Source organism: Marmota marmota, unplaced genomic scaffold (genome assembly GCF_001458135.2).
Source record: "Marmota marmota marmota unplaced genomic scaffold, marMar, whole genome shotgun sequence".
NCBI lineage: Eukaryota > Metazoa > Chordata > Mammalia > Rodentia > Sciuridae > Marmota > Marmota marmota.
The window spans coordinates 36,880,213-36,905,587 of NW_026000016.1; the positions used below are offsets into that span (position 1 = coordinate 36,880,213).

A 25,375-nucleotide genomic window follows, 5' to 3' on the forward strand; every position below is an offset into this window, starting at 1 on the left:
AGTATGGCAATATGTAAATCAATGGATGTGTAACTGATGTGATTCTGCAATCTGTGTATGGGGTGAAGGTGGGAGTTCATAACCCACTTGAATCAAAGTGTGGAATATGATATGTCAAGAAATTTGTAATGTTTTGAACAACCAACAATAAAAAATTAAAAAAAAAATGTCAAAAGACACTGGTGTCAAAGATGGATATTTCAACCTTGAGTTCCAACAAAATAATTTCTTAAGACAGAGTAGGAATTGTTATCTTTATATAATGAGATTTTTAATGTATATTTTAAACTAAATTAAAACATTTACCATTATGAGTTACAAAAAGATCAGTGAGTGAATGTACTTTTCTAGGTTGGATTAAAGTAGAATATTTATAACATTTTTAAAAAGTTTGGCTGGGGAAAATATGTTTTACAAAATCTGTGCCATCTAAAATTAAGATGACATGCAACAGCAAGAAGTATTCCACTTTCTCAACAAATCTTCACAAGCAATGCTTTCTTTACATGTATGCTTTCCTTTAAGAAAGTGTCAAACAGGCAAATCTGAATCTACCAAGTATAATAAATTAGAGATAAAAATCATAATAAAAGAATTTATGGCTTATAACAAAAAGATTCACAAATGAAAGTTTCAATTTGTGAATTTTTTAGTCTTTCTAGATCCATCTTGACCTCCAAAGGCTACTAAAAGTCACCAAAATTCGGTTCGCATTTATCCTTTCAGGAACACATGGCCTGAAAAGAAAGAAGTACCAGATAAGGCTGATGCTGCTTTGTGCTCCTTCGTTCTTATCAATTCCTCCCCTGCAGAAGTAATCAGAAATGGGTGCCACTGGCACAGCATCAGTGCATCATGCCAAATACCATGCTCTGTCCAACCAATTTTCATTTTTCTCCAGTGATAAAGAGGTGAACATTCTTCTTGGATTGTAGCATCTGTGCTGCTCGCTCCACACCAACCACAGCAGCTAACCTCTGGGCATCATATTTGGAATAGAGGACAGTACAGGTCCATGTGGCTTCTTCTCCTCTGCTGGTGGCTTTCAGCATATTACAGATTTCACTGTAGAAGTGAGGATACGTTGGCAGTTCATAGAATATCAAGTTCCTGATACCTTTTATTGTATACCTATAAGAATGGAAAAGACAGAAGCTCTGTCTATGGAGAAACAATTCACAGAAAAGCTAACTCAGAGCTTTACATGGGCATAGTTCACTCTTGCTGCTTGATGTTAGAGGGGATAGACAATAGCACAAAGCAGAGCAAAGCTTATTCTATTTGGTTTAAGAGAAAGATAATATAAATTTGCATTTCTTGAGGCTATTCTACACAGGTTGCGGTGGGGTGAAGAAAGTAGACCAGGATTAAAAAATCTGTCACAGAACAGCTAGGGAAGCTGAGGCAGGAGAATTACAGGCTCAAAGTCAGCCCCAGCAACTTAGAGAGGTCCTGAGTAACTCAGTGAGACCCTGTCTCAAAATAAAAAATAAAATGGGCTGGGATGTGGCTCAGTGATTAAGTGCCACTGGGTTCAATCCCTGGTACCTGCCCCCCCACACACACACAAAATCTGTCACAGAAAATTAAACCTTTACAATTTAATATTACCCTTATTATAATCAGGAAAAATGTGATTTGCTTTAATGGAGATGAGGTCAGACCCAGTACATACACTGTACAAATTGTAAATGCATTCCCATTAGTCTATTCCTGTCATCCTGTAGACATGTTAGCTCCATGGCAGATGTCCCAACTTCATCCATTTACAGGATCCTGCCTGAGGACCCATTAGGCATCATGAGAAAGCAATTAGTTTCAACAGCTTACACATTTCCACCTCTTTCCCTGCTGCACAGTGCTGCTCAGTGGTGGTGGGGGGTGTAGACCCTAGGGACTCACGGTATGGTTCGAGTCAAGGTCAAATGTTCCCTCTGAGACTCCATAACAAAAGAGTTTATACACTGACAGAGTTCTGATTTTTCCTGTTAAGACTGTCTCACACTTGATGATGTTATATTACCTTGAGAATTTTATTTTATTCCTAAGTTTTCCTACTCTTTTTATCTCACAGCTCATTCTAATCTCTCTGGAGATTCTCTTCTTCCCAATTATAATTGTGATCTATTATATGGTTCACCTTTCAACATCACCTTTCCATAAAGAAGGTTTTTGTTTTTGTTTTTTCCCAATACTGGAGAAAGTAACTAGATACTTCTTCCCACCACTTTAGAGATACAAAATAGAGTGTGGAGGTCTGGTGCCCTGCCTGTGAAGTCTGGAATGAACATGACATGCTAAATCTAAGGAGGACCAGGAGAACCAGTAAACTGCTGCTTCATGCCTTGCAGGCAGTGCCAGTAGGAGCCTGGGTGAAGGGCAAGAGTGCAGAGACAGGTCTTCCTCTGGCACAGGAGTACAGGGCTTGATGACACCTGAGAGATCAAGAAGATACTGACAGAAACCCTGCAGCACTCCAGACCCCAAACTAAGCCTTTTGTCTGCTGGAGGAGTCTGAAGACCGAGGTGTACAGAAAATCACCATGGTAACCATCAAATCCAGAGTACACTGGCAGTACACACCTACGCTAATGGCCTAGTGATGAGTACACCACACTTTTAAGTATTATTACCTCAGGCTCCATATTTAATTGAAAATTACAGAAAACATGAAAGAGCAAGAAAAAGATATTAAAACAATAAAGTTTGGGGGCTGTGGCTGTGGCTCAGTGATAAAGCACCTGCCTTGCACATGTAAAGCACTGGGTTTGATCCTCAGTACCACATTAAAAAAAAATAAATAAAGATATTGTGTCCATCTACAACTAAAAAAAGACTTTATTTAAAAAATGAAGTTTTACTTTAACTATAAAGCCACTAGAAATCCTATGGGGTTTTACAGAAATAGGCCAATAGAATAAAATTTATTTTTTTGTGTAAATTTAGTTTTTGGTGGGGGCAGAAAATACAGGGAAGATGAGAACTTGCAAATAAATAGTAACGAACACCAAATTTTTACTTGTGTACTACCTTTGTACTAAATTTTCCTTTCAAAATCTATCCTAAGGAAACAACTAGGTAAGTATACCATCAAAATACATGCATATTATATACATATTATATACATATTCTTATATACAAGAATGCCATGTTCTTGGCATTCTTGTATATAAAGTCATTCTGAGGTATCTGGATAAGCTTGGTTTTAGGACCCCCTCTCAGATACCAAAATCCACACATGCTCAAGTCTCTTATATAAAATGGCATAGTATTTGCATATAACCTATGCCTCCTGTGTACTTTAAATAATCCCTAGATTACTTATAATACTTAATACAATGTAAATGCTGTGTAAGAAGCTGTTACACTCTATTGCTTAGGGAACAATGCCAAGGAACAGTCTGTACAAGTTCAGTGCAGATGCAATTTTTTCTTGGAATATTTTCAACATGCAGTTGGAATGGCACTAACATGTGCCTCTTTATAAGTCGAGGTATGAAGTACACAATATCTCTTGTGTAGAATTCTTTCCCCAAAAAAGTTTGAGCTAAAATAGCAGTCCCCAAATTGATACACACTGAAATCACTTGGCATTTTTGTCTTCAGATTTATGTTTGGCACCCATCCTCAGACATTGTGATTTAATCAGTAATGGGATGTAACCTGGGAATTGTAATATAGCAAACATTGGGAAACGCTGATCTAATACAAAAGAAACAATTAGATAAATTCAGATTATGGGATGTTCTACAGGAAACTGGATTGGACTCTCCAAAAATTGTGTTATAAAAATAAATACAGCAAGACAATTTCTCAACTTCAACACTACTGACATCTGAGCCACAAATTCTTTGCTGTGGGGTTGTCTTGTGCACTGTAGGATGTTTAGGCAGCATCCCTGGTCTCAACTCAACCTCCAGTTCTAACAACTGAAAAATCTCCAGATACTGCCAAATGTTCCTGGGGAGCCAGACTGCCCCTAGTTAAGACTAAGGTAGACAAAAAAACAAGTTGAATGAATATATGATATTTAACTGGATCCTGGATTGTATGTGGCGGGGAGGATAGGGCAAAGGGGAGGGAAGAGAAAGAGGGGGGCATGGGGTAGGAAAAATGGTGGAATGAGATGGACATCATTACCCTAAGTACATGTATGAAGACACGAATGGTGTGATGCTACATTGTGTACAATCAGAGAAATGAACAATTGTGCTCTACATGTGTACTATGAATTGAAATGCATTCTGCTCTCATGTATAACAAATTAGAATTAAAAAAGGGTTGCTAAATTAGAAAAAAATACAGAGATTACTTTGGAGACAACTAGGAAGATTCAAATAACAGATCATGTATTAGATGATACTAAAGTAACATTAAGTGATGTGATAATGATATTGGAGTCAGATGAAAGAATCTTGTTATTTTTAGGAGCAACATACTGAAATATTTAGGGAAGAAGTATCACGAAGCCTTCTGCAACATTCTTCCTCTTTTTTTTGACAGTGTCCTGCTATTGCCTCAGCCTACATCCTGTACCCAGCTTACAACTTACTTTTAAATGCTTCAGAAAGAAAAAGTAAGAGATAAGTAGAGAGAGAGAATATGTGAGAGTGTGATAAAATGATAACAGCTAGTGAGTTCTGAGTGAAAGGGTTTAGAGACACTTACTGTTAGTCTTACAAAATGAAATCTTTCCAAACTAAAAGTTGGGGGAAAGAAGGATATGTGATAAAATTATGTGTATTAACTTAAAAAATACATCCACATCTGCAAATATATATTCCCAAATATTAAAATATTTGAAATTTTTTTAATAAGCACATAAAACACAAAATAAAGGAAATGAATCCCAATGTATACAGTGTGACTGCAATTTTGGTACTAAAAAAATGTAAATATTTGTGTGCCCACATATTTTGTATATTAAAAATAAACAAACAAACCAAACAGGAACAATTTAACCAAAAAAAAAAAACAGTATGTTTACCAGGGAAGTGAGATTGTAGTTGATCACATTTTGCTTTTGTAACCTAGATTTTCCAAGTTTTTACAATTGTGCAATACCCTTGTAATTAGGAAAAAGAAAACCACTAGGTGTTATATTAAACACACAAACACAACCAAGAAAGCAAATCCCACACATCCAAGAAAACCTCTTAGTCCCAAATTGCCCACAATAGAGAATAAATATTTCCTGGAAATAGACAATGTGACCAATGTGACAGGACCTTTTCCGAGGGGCAGTTAGTGCTGATTCTTTACTTCCTGAGTATCCCTTTTCCTGGACCCCTTCATCTACCTTTCTCCTGCCTCATAAATGCTTTGAATCTCGAGTGACCTCTACAAATACAGCCTAATGTGACAGGACCTAAAACCAAGGGCAATTCAGATGTCTACTTTACCTGCCAAATGTTAATGAGGCAACCACAATTAACCTGAAAGGCTGATCCCTTTGTATGGCATAGAAAGACCAAGTCTATTACTTCTAGAACCTGGGATTCTCATATAGGGGCAGGAAGTACTCCAGTAGATTTTCCAAACTCTGTAAATCACAACTTCAAAGTTTCCAATTTCCCTTGGTTGAGAATCTTCCCTGCTGAGGTAACCCACTGTTAATACACAGGAAAAGACCTGTAAACCATGCTTGGCAGGGCAATCACGACCAAATGCCCATCCAATCTGGGGTTTCAGCACCTTTATAGAAAAAAAAATCTTCAGGATTAAATTAAATTCTCATTTTCCTAACACTGTCAATTGTCATAGAGAATATAAAACAATTTCAGAGTTGGATAACACAGTTTACATGTACCTCAAGAGCTGGGGATGTGGCTCAGTGGTAGAGCACTTGCTAGCATTTGTGAGGGCTTGAGTTCAATCCCTAGCAACACGCACACATGCACACACACACGCACACGCACACACATGCACACTTTTTCTAAGGTCAAATACAAAACCAAATCACAAAGGCATTGTAGAACAAAACACCCATCATCAGTGTGGTGATCTCTCAAGCAAAAAATTCAATAGTTGAAAACCCTGAGATAATTACTGCGTAGAACTCTGAAATACCTTACTGTGTTTCATTCATCTTCAGCACAAGAAATACCCATTAAGTCAGTTCACAGCAAAATACAACTGGCACATACTGAGATTTGTCTTTATGGTGACTTTGGGGGCAACAAGGCTAGTAAATAAACTGTAAGACAAGAAACTGTCCTGTCTACAAAGGGCTCCTCTGATTCCATTCCCTGTCCTTGAAAAGTAGCTAAGATATGTGAGATCAGTCCTTAGCCCAGCACTTGCTATAGACAATGATTCTAGGAAGATTTCCAATCCACCCACTTCATTTAAAGGGCTATCTTTCTTTTTTCAAGCAATAGAAAGCTAGGAGCTTCTAACACCTAGTGAATATATCTGGCCCCAAACAACTTCCAGCATGAATGGAAACCATAGCTTATTAGAACAAAGCAAATAACGGTACCAACAAGCAGGCATTCATTAACACTCTTTGGCCAAGCAGTCTTATCTGCCAAGAATGGCAGATAAGAAATTTAGTTAATTTTCAACTCTCCATTTAGCAGACTACCTTAAGAGGTCATGTCAGGCCAGCCCTGATGCACCCAAGGGGGCGACTGGGATTCCTCCCTCACCATCCTGGAAAAGAGAACATGGCTGGGAGCACCACTGTAACATTAGTATAAAATAAAAGTCATGCAATGCCAAAGGTGCAACATCTAATGTGATCCAAAGCCAAAGCCTAGAAGACTTCTGGCTCATCTGGGATTCTCTGAGAAAATGCATCATTCATTAGATCAGAACTTAAATTCATTGGCTGTTATTGTGAAATCAGAAAGAAACAAGTAAGATAATGCAGTTTCCATCCCTGTTAGTAGAAATTTTTAAAAAGCCTTTGCTATTGTCAGCAGAGAGATTTAACAAAACAATAAAATACCTGAGCTCTGAGGCCACAAAGAGATTGAACTATCTTGAAGAGTCCCAGAAGGCTTAACTAGCCCTCTAATTAGAATTTAAAAAATAGTAACAATGAAAAGGTCAAGCAACATTTTACCTGTCACCTGGTGGGGAATCTAAGCAAACACTGAAACCCTTAAAAAATTCAACTCTAAATCCTTTTCTTTTTTTTCCTCCTTCCAATACCAAGGGGCCCACCGTTCTGGAAGGTGAAGAAGTTACCATATCCACATCTCCTCAGGATCACTACAACTTTCTGAACATGAGACAGTGCTCAGCTTATATTTCTCTTGACTACAAAGCCCTCAATGCTTCTGTCTGTGCTGCAGTGACAGGTCCCTGCCCTGCCTGTATTTAGCCGAGTAGTTCCTGAAGAGTGCAACCAGAGATGCATTTCAGATTTACATACAGGTTACATTCTTGTCCCTATAACCTTTCCAACAACGCCCAATTTGGGGAGAAAACCAAGCAAACAACCAACCTACCAAGATGAGTCTGTCCAGCCCCCAAACCCTTTGGCTTCTCTGTAAGAATGCAAAGCCTACCCTGTGCTGGGAAGCAGTCTATGATCTGCACTGCCTCTCTTCTTCAGAAAGGAGGTGAAAACTGGGCACTACTTTACCTTTTGTAGAAATGGAAGCGTTCTGTGAGAAGCAGAAACTGTTTCTCTCCTTTAAGGAAGAAGTGTCTGGCTCTGGAGATACCAGATTTCTGTGTGTACTCGCTGATATGGGTGAAGTTCAGTTCCTCCTTCTTGAAATAATTTCGAAGACGCACAAAGTCAAAGTAGGACGGGACATAGATGAGTGTGTGTGACATGACTGCGTCACGGTACTGAGGCAAAATCTTGTTTACAAAAAAGTTAAACCTGATTTGGAAAGGCAAAAGGCAAAGTTAATTGTCTAGAGTTGATCCAATAGTATCCACTAACTGTGTGACCCCAGGAAAATCACAATTTCGTGTTAAGAGATTAGTTCTTCAGAGGGCAATATGATTTACCTCCTCTCAGAGAGATTATATGAGGATATAATCGTTGATATGCACATTTAAAAAAGTATCAATAGTGTTTATCATAAAAAAATATGCAATGCCATTATTTTCCAGAGAATTATTCTAGGAAATATATACCATACCATAGCATTCATTCATTCATTCATTCATTCATTAAATAATCACTGAACATCTTCCATATGCTAAGCACCATTCTGGTAATTAAATACAATGAGGAAAAAGAGGAAAATTTTACACAAAAGAAAAACAGTTCTAGCTCTAAAGGTTTGACAATGAAATCGCTGACATGGGATAACTTGCAGGATTGAGTTTAATTCTCTCATTAAATTTGGTAGACAGTAATCCACAAAAGCAACACTGAATCCAATTCTAACTCTGTAAGCCAAAGTTAAGTCTATGTGGCCCCCAAGGGCCCAAAAGGAGGGGTGGGTTACCTGGAATCAATCACTGAAGCTAGGTTTTCAGCTTCCATCCTCTGGAAGACATGTGGGAGCTGTACCAGCACATGGCTAATGGAGCCTGTCAGTGGAACATTCCTCACGGCCACCTGCCAGCAGTTAACAAAACCTTTAGGAGGTAAGGCATGCCCTGTTGACCAAATCATCTTCTGTTGTATGATCCAATAATAAACAGTGCTTCATGAAGATCCAGAGAAAATGGAGAGAACCTACCTGTCCTTGTAAATTGACACAGTACTTATTGAACACTGAGTTGATCTGGGCATCCTGCAGGGCTCCAAACAGCAGTGTCTGGCGATAGTACTTGGACCAATTATTGAGGCTCCACATTCGCACTCGAGAAAAGTCGACTCCATGAGAGTCCAAGGGCAGTAAGTTCATATGGTTCATCAAATGCTTTGAGCAAAGATAATGCTACCATTAATGTCTACTGAGCACTTATTTGCTGGTCAGAGCTTAGCAGTCTAGAAGTATATCATCTCTCTTAATCTCATAGAGGATGTACTATTATCTTCCAAATTACAGCAAGAAAACTTTGGCATAGAGGATGAGTGACTTACCCATCATCAGCCAAATACCCCCAATATTAAGTTGAAACTGGCCACCTCCTGAACTTTTAAACATAAAAGATCAAAATGGTATCTATTCCTTTAAGAATAGGAACATTCCTTAAAAGGAACTTCTGAAAATGCCACTCTGATTACTCTTCTATGGGCCCCTCACTTCTTGTGAGCTGCAAGTTCTGGAGTTATAGGAAAAGTGAAGTCCCATCTGCCTTAAATAACCAAACCTATAGTTCTATGATAAGGATATCCCAAAGAACAGTTTTTCAACCCTAAAACAACAACACTGCAGAGTATGTGAAGAGGAGCAAAAAATTATAGCATAAACAGAGTAGGGGGATAAAGTCTTCCTATAAAACAAGATCCCACATTAAGAAATCTTAGGCAATGTTTTCCCATCTTCGCTGAAGACCAAAGAGAATGAGCATAAACTGAATGAGGACTTATTAGGTAAGACATTCCTAGTGAGGCTTCTCATCTATTTATTTATGCATGCACACATGCATCCATCCATCCACTGGCAGAAAGAGACCTTTAAAAGGAAGAAATCTTTTCTGTAGATTTGAAAATATTGACAAGAATATTTACCCTCCAGATAGTTTAATTGTTGAATCATCTCTGGGTAGAAGGAAGAAAAGACTTTTTCTCAAACTGGAAAATGTGGAGTATTTCCCTGTCTGGACTTACACCTTTTAAGACTTAAGCCACCGAACTTCTTGTCTTTCTAAATAAGAATGTTGTCCCTCTATATGTGAATGACCACATTACCAAGACATGCTCCCAGTTCTGCATGAGGTAAATGTCAGCTTGATCAATGATGAGAAGCTCAATAGAAGACAAAAAGTCAAAATCTCTCTTCTTCTCTCCTTCTCCACCAATAATAGTCCTCAAGCCCAGAGGGGAGGCAATGAGGATGTCTGAGGAGTAAAAGGGGGCATAGAGTCGGATGCTTCTCTGAAGTATTGCCACTCCTACACAAAACCAAGTACAGATTGGCATGTTAGTCGCTTACAAGCTAGTACCTTCTGCCCTTTTAAAGCATCCTCCTCTTTTACACTTGCCACATTTCTCTGTTCCTCTGATCATATACTTGTGCTCAAAGTGCTTTTTTCTTTTGCAGTACTGGAGATTGAACTTGGGGGTGTTCTACCTTTGAGCTATGTTCCCAGACTTTTTTATTTTTCACTTTTGAAACAGGGTCTTACTAAGTTGCCCAAGCTGGCCTGAAACTTACAATCCTCCTGCCTCAGCCTCATGATTATAGGCATACACCACCATGAGTGACTCAAAATGCTTTAATTATTAACAAATAACAATGATGATAACCCCTCCTGTGGCTATAATCCCTTCAGAAAGCTCCCACTTTCATCTTCTTTCCCCCACCGTCAAACTTCTCCAGACAGTCAGTCTTCTCTTCATTCGAGCCTCCCATTTACTTCTTAATCCACTGGCATCTGGCCTCTGATTCTCAGGACTCCACGGAAATGACTCCTGCTGAAGTCCCCAACAGTGCTCAGTTACCAGTTCAAAGAACCCTCTTTAGAGTTTCTGATCAAGAATAATTATGTGCATACTAAACATATCTTCCCTGAAATAGTACTTTCCTTTCTAGTAATTTTTATAACTTCAACACTTAATTCTGATTATCACTACCCTGATCCTTGTCCATTTTTCCATATCCAAATGCTTCTTCTTCCACAGACCCCTGGCTGGATTCACCTGTCAATTCTACCCACACTCTAATAAAGCTTTTAATAAATATATTCAATAACCATGATTCTAATAGTACCTTCACATAAACCACATTTCTAGCCCACATTTCCTCCTTTCAGATCAACATGCCAACTGCCTGCTAGACATCTGTACATTTCAAATGAGAGAATGACTTATCCCCTTGCACTTTACATTGCATATATACTAAAGCCTGTGTGAATCCTAGGCTGTTTCAGGCTTTGGCACCCAAATACCTCTGCACAGACAGTTTCCTATCTGAAACATTTTCCTCCATTCCAATTGCTATACCCCTCCGCTACCCCTGCAATAGGCTAAATTTCACTCCGTTTTCAACTTAACAGAAATAGCAGCAATGCTAGGATGGCTTACATAACCACCCATCCATATCTAGGGAAAGGGTTGGCTTTAAATGGTCCCAGAATACCCACTGCATACTTCTTATCCTATATTGTTTGTTTTCCCTTTAGGCAGGACTTCCTTGGCAGAAGGAACCATAACTTTTATTTCTATATCCCCAGGTTCTTACTGGTGCCTGGCATGCTATAGATACTCAGTAAATGTTTGTGAATACATGTGACTAATGCATATTTTCACAAGAACTTTATCAAGGTACAATCAACCAAGTAAATGAAAGCTGGATGAAAAACAAGCAAAATGCTGGGTGTGTGCCTATAATCCCAGGGCTCAGGAGACTGAGGCAGGAGGATCATAAGTTCGAGGTCAGCCTCAGCAATATAGCAAAGCCCTAAGCAGCTTCACAAGTTCCTGTCTCAAAATAAAAAAGAGCTGGGGATGTGGCTCAATGGTAAAGCGCTCTGGGGTTCAATCCCTTGTTTAAAAAAAAAAAAGAAAGTGAAAACCTGGGTGGGAGTTAAATTACATGAGGAGATTATTAGGGACGGGTGATATATACTGTACACAGTAGACAGGATGGAAATCCATCCTTCTGCACAGAGGCTCAGATCTATCTACCTCCCCTATCACTTTCAACTTCCCTAAGAATCCTTTGTAGCCCCTGACTATGTGCTACCAGCTACAGGTAGACTGAGTCATTTGTTATAAATGTGCACGTGGCTTCAGAGACTCCATTTACCACATTAGTCAAGGCAACACCCTGCCCTGGCAAACAAGATATCTAATGCACACTGGTTCTATTAAAAGCAGAGTCAGTGACCCATTGGGAGAGCACTAATTTCCAACTTTCTAGCCTCTAGCTATAGCTTAGGTCCCATGGTATCCTAGGCTTGACAAGGAGAAATTACCAATCCTGAAGTGGTCATCGATGTTGCCCATAAACACAGCTTCATAATCCTCAGGCCTCTTCAGGTTGGGGGGTCTCTCCTCAGGATCTGATCCATATTCTCCCTGAAACCTCTTTTTGTTGCTCACAATGATTTTCTTCTTGCTGTCACCCTCGAGGAGGCTGATGAAGAGCTGTACTACCCGCAAAGCAGCTTCCCGGAATGGCACCAGTATCAGTACCTGTGTGTGGGGAGGGCAATGACAGCAGTGGTGGGGACAAAAGAAAGGAATAATAGCTCAGGTGAACTCGCTGAGGAAGAGGAGTACAAAAGCCTGCACACAGCAGTGGCCCCTGACTATATCTACATCACCCACTTTGCATAGGGCATGGTTTGGTACTAGAAGCTGAACATCTTTTGTAGCCATAGCACAGGACATTAGTCCAATGGGTCCATGGAACACATACCTCAAACAGAATTTGAGAAATACTTTTAGCATAAAAAGACAATGCCTATAATAGATGTATTCACTAGCAAAAACTCAAAAACATAAATACACAATGACTTTGAGAAGGAGTAGTGTTATACATTTTTCTTTTTCCCAGGCTGGGAGCCATTAGCCAAGTAGGTATGACAATTTCCTTGCCAGCGTACCCCATGTTGCTTAGTGGAAGGACTCGTGGAAATAGGACATTTTGCAGTGACATTGCATGTAGGTGACCTTGCTCAAGGACCAGGGCGGACCGGGTTTAGGGTGTTCCCGGTTTATAATCCGGGTTTAGGGCGTTCCCGGTTTAGGTTCCAGGTTTAAGATTATTCCTGCTGGGAATAGGGCGTATCCTGCTGCCTGAGTTCCCCTTGGTCCCAGAACTTAGTATAGTATTTTTATCCAGGAGACCCACTCAATAAGTAAATGCTGAATAAATACATGTAATATGTAGAGAAGAAATAAAGAAGATAAGGAAAAGGATTAACACATTATTACTTTTCTAGTACATTCCCTAATATATTTTTCTTGATAGAGCATTTCTGAAATAAGACTATAATTCAATGGGAAAAATAGGAGTTGGTTTCTAAACTTTTTGAAAAAAATGCTTAAAGTTACTGTTAAGAACAAAGAAGACATTTATTAAATGGTTAATTTCTAATTATCCTTTTGTAAATGATATAATAATTAATGAATGTAAACCCAGTCAAATCAGGCAATTCACCAAATTATAAATATGTTTTATGGGTAATCCGTTTCTTATTCTTTTATGCAATGCTAAATTCAAACAGATAACCTTATAATCCTGAGGTTTAAGACTCTGAGGCAGCTTCCTAGAACAGCATCCAGGTAGGTCAAAGGAGTGCAGTGATTCAGTACACAAATGATGAACCAAGATTAAGAGGGCTGAGTTATCCAGCTGGGACACTATGGAAGTGGCTCAGATTTGGTTTCCCCAGCTAGCAAACAAGGGAGTTTGACTAAAAACTCTCTAGGAGCCACATCAGTATCAATATCCTAGAACCCAATTAAGCTCAATGCAAAATCGAAAAAGATAAGCCTTTTTCAATATGGAGAGACACAGGCTAAAGGGTTGAGGGGGACAAAGCCTTAGCTCCATAACATGAAACGTGTAGACAGAATTAAGAAGTGCCTTTCCTATTAAAGCCTCACATCCAATGGAACTTAAGACTTACCAGCATAAATAAATGTAGTCATAACTTTAAGTAGCACTAACTTTAGAGCAGTGAAAGCGGATTTTTGTTTTCAATGATTTACATATTCATGCTGCTTAGTAAAAAGAATCCTCAATTCCAATCCCATCTCTGCTACTCTTTCTCTGGTTCTCTTTAACAAGTTCCTCTATAAATACTACATATTCATGCTGCTGAGTGAAAAGAATCCTCAGTTCCAATCCCATCTCTGCTACTCTTTCCCTGGTTCTCTTTAACAAGTTCCTCTCTAAATATGGGTCTCTGACCCTAGCTATGTTATACAGGGATTGGGTAAAAGGTTCATTAAGGTCCCATCCAACTCTAAAAACCACAAGGAAGAGATTTATAATGTAGTGTTCTTTGTGTATGCTCTGGGTTTGTCTTTCAGAAGAGTATCCTGAATTATACCCTTTTTATAGTTTTCACTGTCAGAAATAGTCCACTGTGCTGTCTATAGCACTGCTCTGATATTATCTGGCCCACTTAATATGCTCATTTTGGGGTACATTCATTATTCCAGTCAATTATTAAAACACTCAAGTACAAGCTAAGTGCCAGACACCTATATGACAGTACCTTGAAGCTTCCTCTTTAAGGGCAAAATTTCCTATTGTCACTCACCTTGGGCCTCGTTAGCCCTTGGTCCCTGAAGTCATCATCATCACCCACCCCAAGTTTCTGGCTTCGGCGTCTGCTATTGTTGCCAAGCACCTGGGCATTGGCTTTAAGGACATGATTTATCACATGCAGGCAGTATACGTGACGGATTTCTTCCCCATTCTTCAGGGCAGTCCTTTCTGGGTAGAATAGGTCCCGGTAAGAATTCATAATTAAGAAGAGCTCTTTCTGGAGGGGAGTGAAGGAACTATTTGATTTTGGAGGTCCAGATAAGAACTGGCTGTTGGTTTTGGTCCAAGTGGATTCCAAAGGCTTCTGGAGATGAAGTGACTTTAAGTCAATATCCTTTGGAGGCTTAAATGTTTCCAACTTCTGAAACTTGGATGAAAAGACAATCTGACCCAGGATGGGCCACTAGGGGAAAGACAGATCAAGAACTAAGTTAGAAATCAATAATAACACTTGGCATTTAGTAAGTACTTTATAATATACCAAGAACTTTCAGTATTCATAGATCATCTCATTCAATCCTCACACAACCCCCCACAGAAGAGATGCAATAATACTCATATTACAGTGTAAGAAATGTTGAGGCTCACACACAGATAGTAGAATCCATACAAAGTTTACACAACAGGGAATGAAACAGAGGGCTAGTGCTCAAGGCTTCTGACTTCAAATCTGAACTCTTTACTCTACTAGGGTTTCCCATACTGTTCTGTGGAACACATTTGGGGAAGAGTCAAAAAAGGGGCTCTGTGGTCAAATAACTTTGGTAAATATCACAAAATCTAATTCCCTTCAAGATTCACAATGTACATTAGATCCTTAAGGTTATGGAAAGTCTTAAAACAAGAACTCTAAGTTGTTTAACCCAGAGTCTTCCAAATTTATTTGAAAACAAAATGATGTTTTCTTTATTTTTTCTTTTTTGTCTTTTATTTGAGATATACCTGTTAGAATCCTAAAAGGAATATAATTTTGTGGGACATGCAGCAAACTTGCTGGTCTAAAAATAGATTACTACAGCATGATTCCATTTAACATTTTTGAAATAACAAAATTACAGAAATGGAGATCAGATTAGTAACCACTGGACAGGAATGCAGAGTGCAAAGGGAGGTAGATGTGGTAATAAGAGAGCAACAGGAACCCACCCACAATGTTATGAATGTTCTGCACTTTGACTGTGATAGTAGCTACAGGATCCCACAATGACAAAACTGTATAGATCTAAACATACAGAGCTGAACAGGAGTACAACTGGAGAAATCTGAATAAGATACATAGATGGCATCAATGCCAATTTCCTTGTTGTGATACTGTAGTTCTGATAGATAATAACATTGGGGGAAGCTGAGTAAAGGGCACAATAGGTCTCTGCATGACTTCTTATACCTGCATGTGTAGCTTTAATTAAAACCTCAATAAAAACTTGTATTAAAAAGAGGATAAACAACTCTCATGAACAATATCAGTGGTAAAAAACAAAATAAACTCTGCCCAACATGTGAACAATTTACTTGTGAACAATCCCAGATATCTCAAACAAGGGAAAAATAGGGGTATAAGATGAGCATCCCTACTCCAAAAATCTGAAATGCTACAAAATTCAAATCTTTAAAAAGTTTCAAATTTTGATCTCTCACCCTGCACAAAAATAAATTCAAAATGGATCAAAGACTTAGACACTAGAACAGAGACCCTGTGCCTAGTAGAAGAAAAAGTAGGTCCAAATCTTCATCATGTTGGCCTAGGACCTGACTTCCTTAACAAGTCTCCTAAAGGGTAAGAAGTAAAATCAAAAATCAGTAAATGGGATGGATTCAAACTAAAAAGCTTCTCAGCAAAGGAAGTAATCAATAATGTGATGAGAGAGCCTACAGAATGGGAAAAAAATCCTTACCACATGCATCGCAGAGTACCAATTTCCAAGATATAAAGAACTCAAAAAACTTAACACCAAAAAAACAAATAACCCAATCAATAAATGGGCTAAGGAACAGAACAGATACTTCACAGAAGAAATATAATTAATCAACAAACGTGAGAAAATGTTTATCATCTCTAGCAAATTAGAGAAATGCAAATCAAAACTATTGTAAGATTTTATCTCACTCCAGTCAGAATGGCAATTATCAAGAGTACAAGGAATAAGTGTTGGCAAGAATGTGGGGGAAAAGGTACACTCATACATTGCTGGTGGGACTGCAAATTGGTGCAATCACTATAGAAAGCAGTATGGAGATACCTCAGAAAAGTTGGAATGGAACCACCATTTGACCCAGCTATCCCACTCTTCGGTTTATACCCAAAGGATTTAAAATCAGCATACTGCAGTGACACAGCCACATCAATGTTTACAGCAGCCCAATTCACAATAGCTAAACTATGGAACCAACCTAGAGGCCCTTCAACAGATGAATGGATAAAGAAAATGTGGTACATATACACAAAGAAATATTACTCAGCCTTAAATAAGAATGGAATTATGGCATTTGCAGGTAAATGAATGGAACTAAAGAATATCATGCTAAATGAAATAAGCCAATCCTCCCAAATCAAAAGCAGAATGTTTTCTCTGACAAGTAGATGCTGATCCATAGTTGGGGGTGGGAGGTGGGGTAGGGAAGAATAAAAGAACTTTGGTTTGTGTAGAGGGGAGTGAGGGGAGGGGTGGGGCTGTGGGGATGGGAAAGATAGCAGAATGAGACAGATATTATTACCCTATATATATGTATGAGCACATTACTGGAGTGACTCTGCACCATGTACAACCAGAGGAATGACAAGTTGTGCTCCATTTGTGTACAATATGTCAAAATGCATTCCACTGTCATGTATAGCTAAGTAGAACAATTTTTTTTAAAAGTTAAAAAAAAAGTTTCAAATTTTGGAATATTTTGGACTTCGGATTTTCTCATTAGAGATATCAATTGGTAATGTCTATGCAAATATTTCCAAATCTGAAAAAGTCCAAAACCTGAACTATGCCTTGTCCCAAACATTTCAGATAAGGGGCATTCAGCTTATATCTACTATTATTACTCAGTAAACTAAATTACTTTATTTTTGGGTAGCATCACTCTCTCCCTCTAACCTGAGATCAGTAAAGTGGAAAGAGGAAGATTAAGTTGCCATAGGATATGTGACAACCCTCCTTGCAGATTCTGGTCTAAATCCTGGAGCACCTGTCTCCAAGGCATCTCTTTCATATCATTGTATTATACCATATTCCCACTCCCACTTCCCAGTGCTTCTTCTAGCTATACCTGTGTCCCCCTAGGCTGTTCCAGCCTTCCAATGTCCTGCTTCCCTAACAAACCATGTACTATTTGGTATATACCATATATTCTAGGAACCCTCTAAATCAAAGACCTCTGTTTTATTTAGAGTTTTCTTCTTTCATGACTGGGATTACCAAACAACACTTACTTTTAGCTGATGGGTAGTTTTGGGATTCGTGGCAACAGCCTGAATGTCTTTTTCTTTCAGTTCTTTGTTCACATGTTGTACAAATGGATCTAATTCAGAATAAAGAATATTGATACCTTTAACACAAATGGCAGGGGTTTTCTGGGTTTCCCCTATGCTGATTTTCATGCTGCCCACTCATACCTTTTTCCAGCTGCTTTCCCCATCCCCTATCCCCATCCAGAGCCTAAGAGTTCCTGAGAGGTTTATCTCCTAAAGAGGTTCTTTAGTCATATTATTTCCAGCTCAAAAACCTTTGAAGAAACTTTCTGGCCCAAAATTTAGAGCATTATAGTCTATACCTCCAACCTGCTTCTTTAGTAATTTCTATTTGGCCCTAAAATTCTTTTGTCTCTGTATTTTTCCTTCCTTTAACTAAGAATTCTAGCCTCTCCTTCATCTTATATTTTTTATATTCAAAAAGTATCAATGCGGGGTTGGGGTTGTGGCTCAGTGGTAGAGTGCTTACCTAGCATGCATGAGGCACTGGGTTTGAGTCTCAGCACCACATACAAATAAATAAAATAAAGATCCATTAACAACTTAAAAAATTTTTTAAAAAGTATCAATACAATATTACCTTGACTCAAAATAAATATTTCCCAAGGGCTCACAAAGTATTGGCTCCACTAAGTGGCTGTCCTAGATTCACTACTGACAGTCATCCCTCTCTCCACTCAAGTCCCCTACCGCACACCTCACCTCTCCCAATACATGTTATGTGCATTTAGTAGAGAACAAGATCCCTGAAGGAAGGTTCCATGTCAGATTGATCTTATATTGAAATACACATAAAAGCTCTACCTAATTCAACTAAAATGAGCAAATGATACAAATGATAGTACTACATTTTGAATAATCTTTAGTTCTTTGAAGTGCTGACTACACAACCTTCTCTCCCAGTCTGCTCATTAAGAAATGAAACATTTAGGGCTGGGGATGTGGCTCAAGTGGTAACGTGCTCACCTGGCATGCGCGGGGCACTGGGTTCGATCCTCAGCACCACATAAAAATAAAATAAAGATGTTGTGTCCACCGAAAACTAAAAAATAAATATTAAAAAAATTCTCTCTCTCTCTCTCTTTAAAAAAAGAAAGAAAGAAATGAAACATTTAGCCAGGTGTAGTGGCATGTGCCTGTAATCCCAGCAACTGGGAGGCTGAAACAAGTTTGAAGCCAGCTTCAGAAACTTAGTGAGGCCATGAGAAACTTAGTAAGACACTGTCTCAAAAAATAAAAAGGTCTGGGTATGTGGTTTAGTGGTTAAGCACCCCTGGGTTCAATTCCTAAACACCCCCAACCTCCCAAAAAAGGAACATTAAAAGTTAAATGACTCATTTAAGGATCCAAATGAGAAAACTTCAAATAAAATACAACTTGTATTAAATGCCTAAGATAATAGTGAACAATACTACGTAAGAATTCTATGTGCTAATAAAAGTATCCAGAAAAACTTTAGGACAGTTAGGTTTCCTAATGTTTCCTCCAGGGTTTCTAAATTTTGTTGGTTTAGAATGTTTGGAGTTTGTGCTAAAATTCTATAAATTCTACCTGTTATTTTTCCTTCTCTTGCATAATGGCAAACACAACTAAATGAGCAAATGAAGGGTAAAATTTCAGTTAATGGTAAAGCTAGATTGAGGAAGGGCACTAGGAGTAGGAAAGGCAGTCAGAACACAGAATGACACCAACCTAACTTGGCTCACCCAGGCACAGACTGAAAAAATACCTGTTGAGAGAGACTTGCCTAAGCCTTCACAGAATATCCTGTTCAACTGAATGTTGATTGGACACAGAAATAATTAAGAAACTGAGGAAGATGAGCGAGACAAAAAGGAGTTTAAGTTTTAGAGGTCCTCCTTGGTAAAAAGGACCATCCAAACTGGCCACTTCTGGGTCTCACAAATCTGAAAATTTAGTGCTACCAGGAAGAATAAGTAAGGTATAGAAAGAAAAATGGGAAGTACTTTCTCATTTTATTTTTTTTTTTTCCTGCTTGGGAAGAAAATCAGTAGTATTTCTCTAATCCTAAATCCAGAAATGTGAGGCCTGGGGAATTGGCCTTCCCTACTACCATTCTTAAGCTGTTCACGCTCTTAAACATCTCTATGCCCCAACACCAACTACTGAAAAACACAAAATATCTTGAGAAGTAATTTTTCCCAGCTCTAGATTTAACCACTAAATTATATGTTTTTATTATTGCTAGTTCCAGTATAAGGAGACAAAGCATGTATTAGTGTCTAACCCCACCCACCAAGCACCTGGTGAATTCCAACAATACATGCTGTGCTCTGACCTTGTGATACTTTCGGGGAACAGTTGTCTCCACTTTCCTCTTCCAGAAAATTGGTTTCCAGGCTGAACAGTGACTCATGTTTGGCATCTGTGAACTCCTCTGGGGATATGTCTGATGTGCCAGGTGGCTCTTTCCCATCTTGTCCCTCGGGGTCAATAGATAAGGTCACATCTGTAATTTTGAAAAACATTTTATTATATTATTTACTCATAAATATAATAATACTTTTGTTGAAAAATATAAATTCTTTAGCTTATATCAACATTGATGTTCACTGCTATTCTGTACTTTTAGGTGGAAGACATAGATTTCAAAATTAAGCCTGATTGTTGACCTGGTATAATGTTTAATTTGGTCAACTTAGCTGGGCCTCAATGCTTAGATATCTGGTTAAACATTACTTGGGATATTTCTGTAAAGGTGTTTTAGATGAAATTTACACTTAAATTGGTACACTCTGGATGACTTGGCCTTATCCAAACTGTTGAAGGAAGGCCTGAATAGAACAAAAGAAAGGGTCGATATCCTATAATCAAGAGGGAAACTTTTTTTAGTAAACTGCCTTTAAATTTTAACTCCAACAAAGACTCTTCCTGAATCTCCTGACTGCCTTTGGAGCTGAACTGCAACTCTCTCCCTCCTGAGTCTCAAGCCTGTCAGCATCCTCTATCAGATATTCTGCATTTGCCTCATGACCACATGAGCCAAACTCCTTAAAATATATCTCTTTCTATATAAACACATCTGATTAATTCTGTTTCTCTGAGAACTCTGATTTCCAGTTCTAGGAAATTACTCTGAAATGGTACACCAAAAAGTACATGAAAGGATTTTCAAAGCAGCACTAATTATGGTAAGAAATAACTAGGAAAAAAATGACATGTCTATAAATGGAATGTTAAATAAATTACCACATATCATTTACAACTGAGCACGATAGTTACAAGTTAAAGTGAATCCAGTTACATTACAGACATAGGAAAAAGCCTATAGCAAATTATCAAAGAAAAAAATAAGTTATAAATATGTATGAGACCACTGTACATATACATACAGATATAAGTACATACTTTTTTTTTTTTTTTTAATTTTAATATTTATTTTTTAGTTATCGGTGGATACAACATCTTTGTTTTGTATGTGGTGCTGAGGATCGAACCCGGGCCGCACGCATGCCAGGCAAGCACGCTACCGCTTGAGCCACATCCCCAGCCCCAATAAGTACATACTTGAACTCATACACATATCAATAAAAACACTGTCTTGCCGGGCGTGGTGGCACATGCCTTTAATCCCAGCAGCTCAGGAGGCTGAGATAGGAGGATTGCGAGTTCAAAGCCAGCCTCAGCAACTTAGACTGTATTTCAAAAAATGAAAAGGACTGGGGCTGTGGCTAAGCAGTTAAGTGCCCCTGGGTTCAATCCCTGGTACCAAAAACAAAAACANAAAAAAAAAAAAAAAAAAAAAAAAAAAAAAAATACAAAATAGGGCTTGGGATATGGCTCAGTGGTTGAGTGCCCCTGAGTTCAATCCCCAATACCAAAAAAGCCCAAACAAACAACAAAAAACATGGTCTGAAAAGTTCTAGATACAATATTAAAGGTGCTTATTTATGGGTGGTAAAGATAGAGGGTAACCATACTCTACCCTCTTAAAATTTCATAGTAGATACGCTTTATGTTTCATTAAAAGGAAAAAAAATTCATAAAAACCAACAAACAAAAAATCCAAACTAAAACTCCATAAACTCTAAATCTCAGGTAATACATTTTTATCCCAGTAAAGTTGATTAGTTAGAATACTAACAATGATATGTGACACCTTAAAGTACAGGAAAAAGTCAGCATTAAGATAGTAAGATGTGAAGTCACCTGGATATATTCAAGAATGAAATACTGCTCCAGCACCAAAAAGGAATGAACAAGTAAGATGTGAACATGAATGCATCACAGTAACGTGAGCAGCAAAAGACGGACAGGAAAGGGTTCAGAGTGCGAGATCCAATTTATACAAATTTCTAAAACAGATAAAAATAATCTATAGTGAGAGAAATCAGGCCACTGGCTGCCTGATGTCAAAGGTGGGAAACTGATGACAAAAAGACAAAATGGAACTTTTTGGAGGTAATCGAAATATTCCGTATCTTGATTTGTGGTGGCGATATTTATTCACTCATCAAAACTAATTTAAATTGGGCACATTTTTCTGTATGTAAAACACACCCCTAATGAAACTGATTTTAAAGTTAAAGAAAAAAGTCACTGAGAAGTCTGAGTGATGTCAGGCAGTGGTACACACTTACAATCCCAGAAACTGAGGAGGTTGAGGCAGGAGGATGGCAAATTTGAGGCTAGCCTGGACAACTTGGTGAAATCCTGTCTCCAAAAAAAAAGAAAGAAAGAAAAAGAAAAAAAAAAAAAAGAAGAAGAAGACTGTGGATGTAGCTCAGTGGTAAAGTATCCTTGGGTTCAACTCCCAGAATTAAAAAAAAAAAAGCCTGAGTGAGATGGAGTCCCTTTGGGATTTCAATTCCAGTTCTTCCCTTAAGTCTTCCCTAATTTATCCTGTCAGTATACAATGGTACTCTGTATCTCTTCAACACCTTATGCTTGAAAATTTTTGTGCATTTTTGTCTACCTTTCATCAAATTTGACCTCCCTAAGGAAGGAACAGTAATCTATTCAAAAAACTGAGAGGTCATAATAAAAAATTATGTTCTTCCTTGGTGTCAGGGAATGTTTCAATTGCATGACAAAGACCCTGAAATAGTAGCAAAATGATATTTCTGCATTTTTCTGGCAAGGGAGCTCTGGGTTTCCATCAGATTCTCAATATATAGTCAAACCCCACAAGATTAAATCTCTGCTCATGCCCAACTTACTCCATACAGGAGGGAACTGTGCCCAATCTGCACCATCTGGCAAAGATAACGAGTCAACACCAAAACACTTACTCTCCTGCATCTTAGTAGATGCTGTTGCAGTTTCTTCTTCCACACTGACATCATCATCAGCACTTTCATTGTTCATTTCTGCATCATCTACAACACTGTCTTCCTCCTCTTCTTCCTCCTCTTCTTCTTCATCTTCTTCCTCAGAAACATTCTTTAATGAAGCGAGTAGTTTGTGGTACCCAGAAACTTGTTCTGGTTCACTTTCTGACTCACTTTCTGAATTTGAACCATCTGAACTCTCCGACTAAAAGGAAAATGGGAACTTTAAGAACAAAAACTGTATTTTTCTCATGGTCACCCTAAGACTATTATCAAGCCAACAGGTTCAGACTTCCTTAAATGAAAACAAACTTTGCTACTTCTATGCAATTTCATCTATTCAACCAAGCTCAGTGCCAAATTTACTTAAGACAGGAAAACTAGCTTGGAGTTTATAAGCTCTTCTATTCTCTGAACACTAATGCTCCACATGGTTAGAAAACTGACTTTTAAAAAACAGAACTTAGGCATGGTGGCAGACACCTTTAATCTCAGTTCCTCAGGAGACTGAGGCAGGAGATCATACATTTGAAGACAGCTTGGGCTCCCCAGCTTGGGCTGGGGAGACTCTATGTCAAATATAAAATTAAAAGGGCCAGGGATGCAGTCAGTGATAGAGTGCTTGCCTAGCATGAATAGGACCCTGGGTTCAATCCCCAGTAAGACAATAAGCAAACAAACAACCCCCATGGAACTATAGTTTATAATGAGACTGAATTTATGTCCCAGATATTAGTCTACATGTTAAAAGGACCAATAGGAAAATTATAAAACAACAAAAAATGTAGTATCTTTGAGTTTGTTGTAATAAAGGAACATTGTTCATTTGCACTCTATTTGTAACTTCTTTTATGCTAAGCAAAAAAGAATGCATTAAAACACCCTCTGATAAACTTCTTTACCAGGGTCTAACAGGCTATCATCAAGGGACAGTCTCAAATTCTGGCTTCTGTACAAATTATCACAATAGAATTTTTACGGTCATTTACATTAAAAAAACTAAGCAATATTACTAAAATAGTAGCTTACATCTTAACTGAAGAGAACAGAAATGTAATAAAACCATATATATATATATATATAAAATCTTAAAGAACTAACTATTATAAAGAAGGTATAAAGCATTACCAGTTGACAAATCTGTGGTTTGGCTTCCTTTCCAGAAACCCTGAGAAGAAACAGGGAATGTTAAACTCTACTAGTTTGTAATAATTACAAAAATGTCTTATAATTTTAAATGAAAAGGACAGAATACTATCAAAAGTACATTATAACCCAATGTGGTAGCTCATGCTTGTAATCCAGCCACTCAGGAGGCTTATACAGGAGGATCACAAGTTCAAGGTCTGCCTCAGCAATTTAGTGAGGCCTTGAGCAACTTTGCAAAACTCCTTCTCAAAAAATTTAAAAGGGCCTGGGGATGCAGTTCAGTGGAAAAAGTGCCCGTGGTAAAAATGTCCCTGGATTCAATTTGCATTAAAAAAAAAATTGTAAAAACTGCATACTCACTTGGACAAGAATTACAAGACTATGACAAACCTGTAACTGGCAAATGAGAAGTTTAATGACATGACATGTCAAAAACGAGTCACATAGTAACTGGCTCTCACCAAAAGGATACAACTTAGCAGAAAAAAGCCTCGAGGTTCACCTTTTCCAAGCAAGTTTCTTAATTAGAATATACTTCTAACTACAGATAAAGCAGCCCAACGTGGTCGATAAGCCCTAAGACAACCTATCCGGGCATTTCCAGAGGACCCACAATCACCGATACAGCTGCTCCCTTGCGGTAATTGGATATGTGAATACTGTCAAAGGCCCCAACCAATTATTTAAACATACACCTCAGAAGAGCTCTGCCCACACAGAATGAGTGTGTCGTTCAGTCTAGTTTCGGACTCAACAAAAACTAGAAGACGCGTGAAGACCCCTGTCTCCCAGAGTGATGCCTCCAGAATCCTCCCCAGCCGAACACAGAGGGAGCCGGGGAAGTGTGGGGAAAGGACCGAACAGCTAATCCTGGGACCTGCGGACCCAATCTGGGAAATGCCGGCTCACACCGGGGACAGACGACAGCAGAGCTGGCCCCAGGCAAGCTCCTCCGGACCTGTCATAGAAGGGATGCTCCTCGCCGAAATCTCTCAGATGCTTCTTCTGTTTTTTCGTCAGGTTACTGAGTAGCTGGCTCTGGCTCCTGCTCCCGCGTTTGCCCATTTCTCCCGCCTCAGTCAAGTTTTCACCAGGAAATTGTCACATCAACACAAGCACGTGGGCTCGCCCACGGCGCTTTACGGCGGAAGCACGGTGCCATA

At 38.5% G+C, this 25,375-nt stretch overlaps 1 protein-coding gene across 2 annotated transcripts; it reads right to left on the bottom strand.

The window, feature by feature from the left end:
- Positions 1-240: 240 nt before the first annotated feature.
- Utp25 (UTP25 small subunit processome component) lies at positions 241-25,375 on the bottom strand. Of its 2 annotated transcripts, none has more exons than XM_048809443.1 (12): positions 25,171-25,375; positions 24,192-24,231; positions 23,025-23,268; positions 20,072-20,242; positions 17,734-17,822; positions 14,302-14,712; positions 12,001-12,220; positions 9,773-9,921; positions 8,655-8,837; positions 8,418-8,530; positions 7,595-7,840; positions 241-1,131 (listed from the first exon to the last, which is right to left on the bottom strand). In XM_048809443.1, exons 1-12 carry the CDS (start codon positions 25,275-25,277, stop codon positions 888-890), a joined length of 2,217 nt encoding a protein of 738 aa, XP_048665400.1. In that variant the 5' UTR covers positions 25,278-25,375; the 3' UTR covers positions 241-887. The 2 variants fall into 2 exon arrangements, with proteins under 2 accessions (XP_048665400.1, XP_015339171.1); XM_015483685.2 differs by having other exon boundaries at positions 9,773-9,975.

Excerpts from the sequence above, each read along its gene's own strand:
- Utp25 (XM_015483685.2), bottom strand. The coding sequence starts at position 25,277 with ATGGGCAAACGCGGGAGCAGGAGCCAGAGCCAGCTACTCAGTAACCTG. Across the intron at positions 23,269-24,191 it reads AACCACAGATTTGTCAACTG|TCGGAGAGTTCAGATGGTTC; the intron begins GTAATGCTTTAT and ends TTTTCCTTTTAG. Across the intron at positions 8,838-9,772 it reads AGAACTGGGAGCATGTCTTG|CATTTGATGAACCATATGAA; the intron begins GTAATGTGGTCA and ends CTTTGCTCAAAG.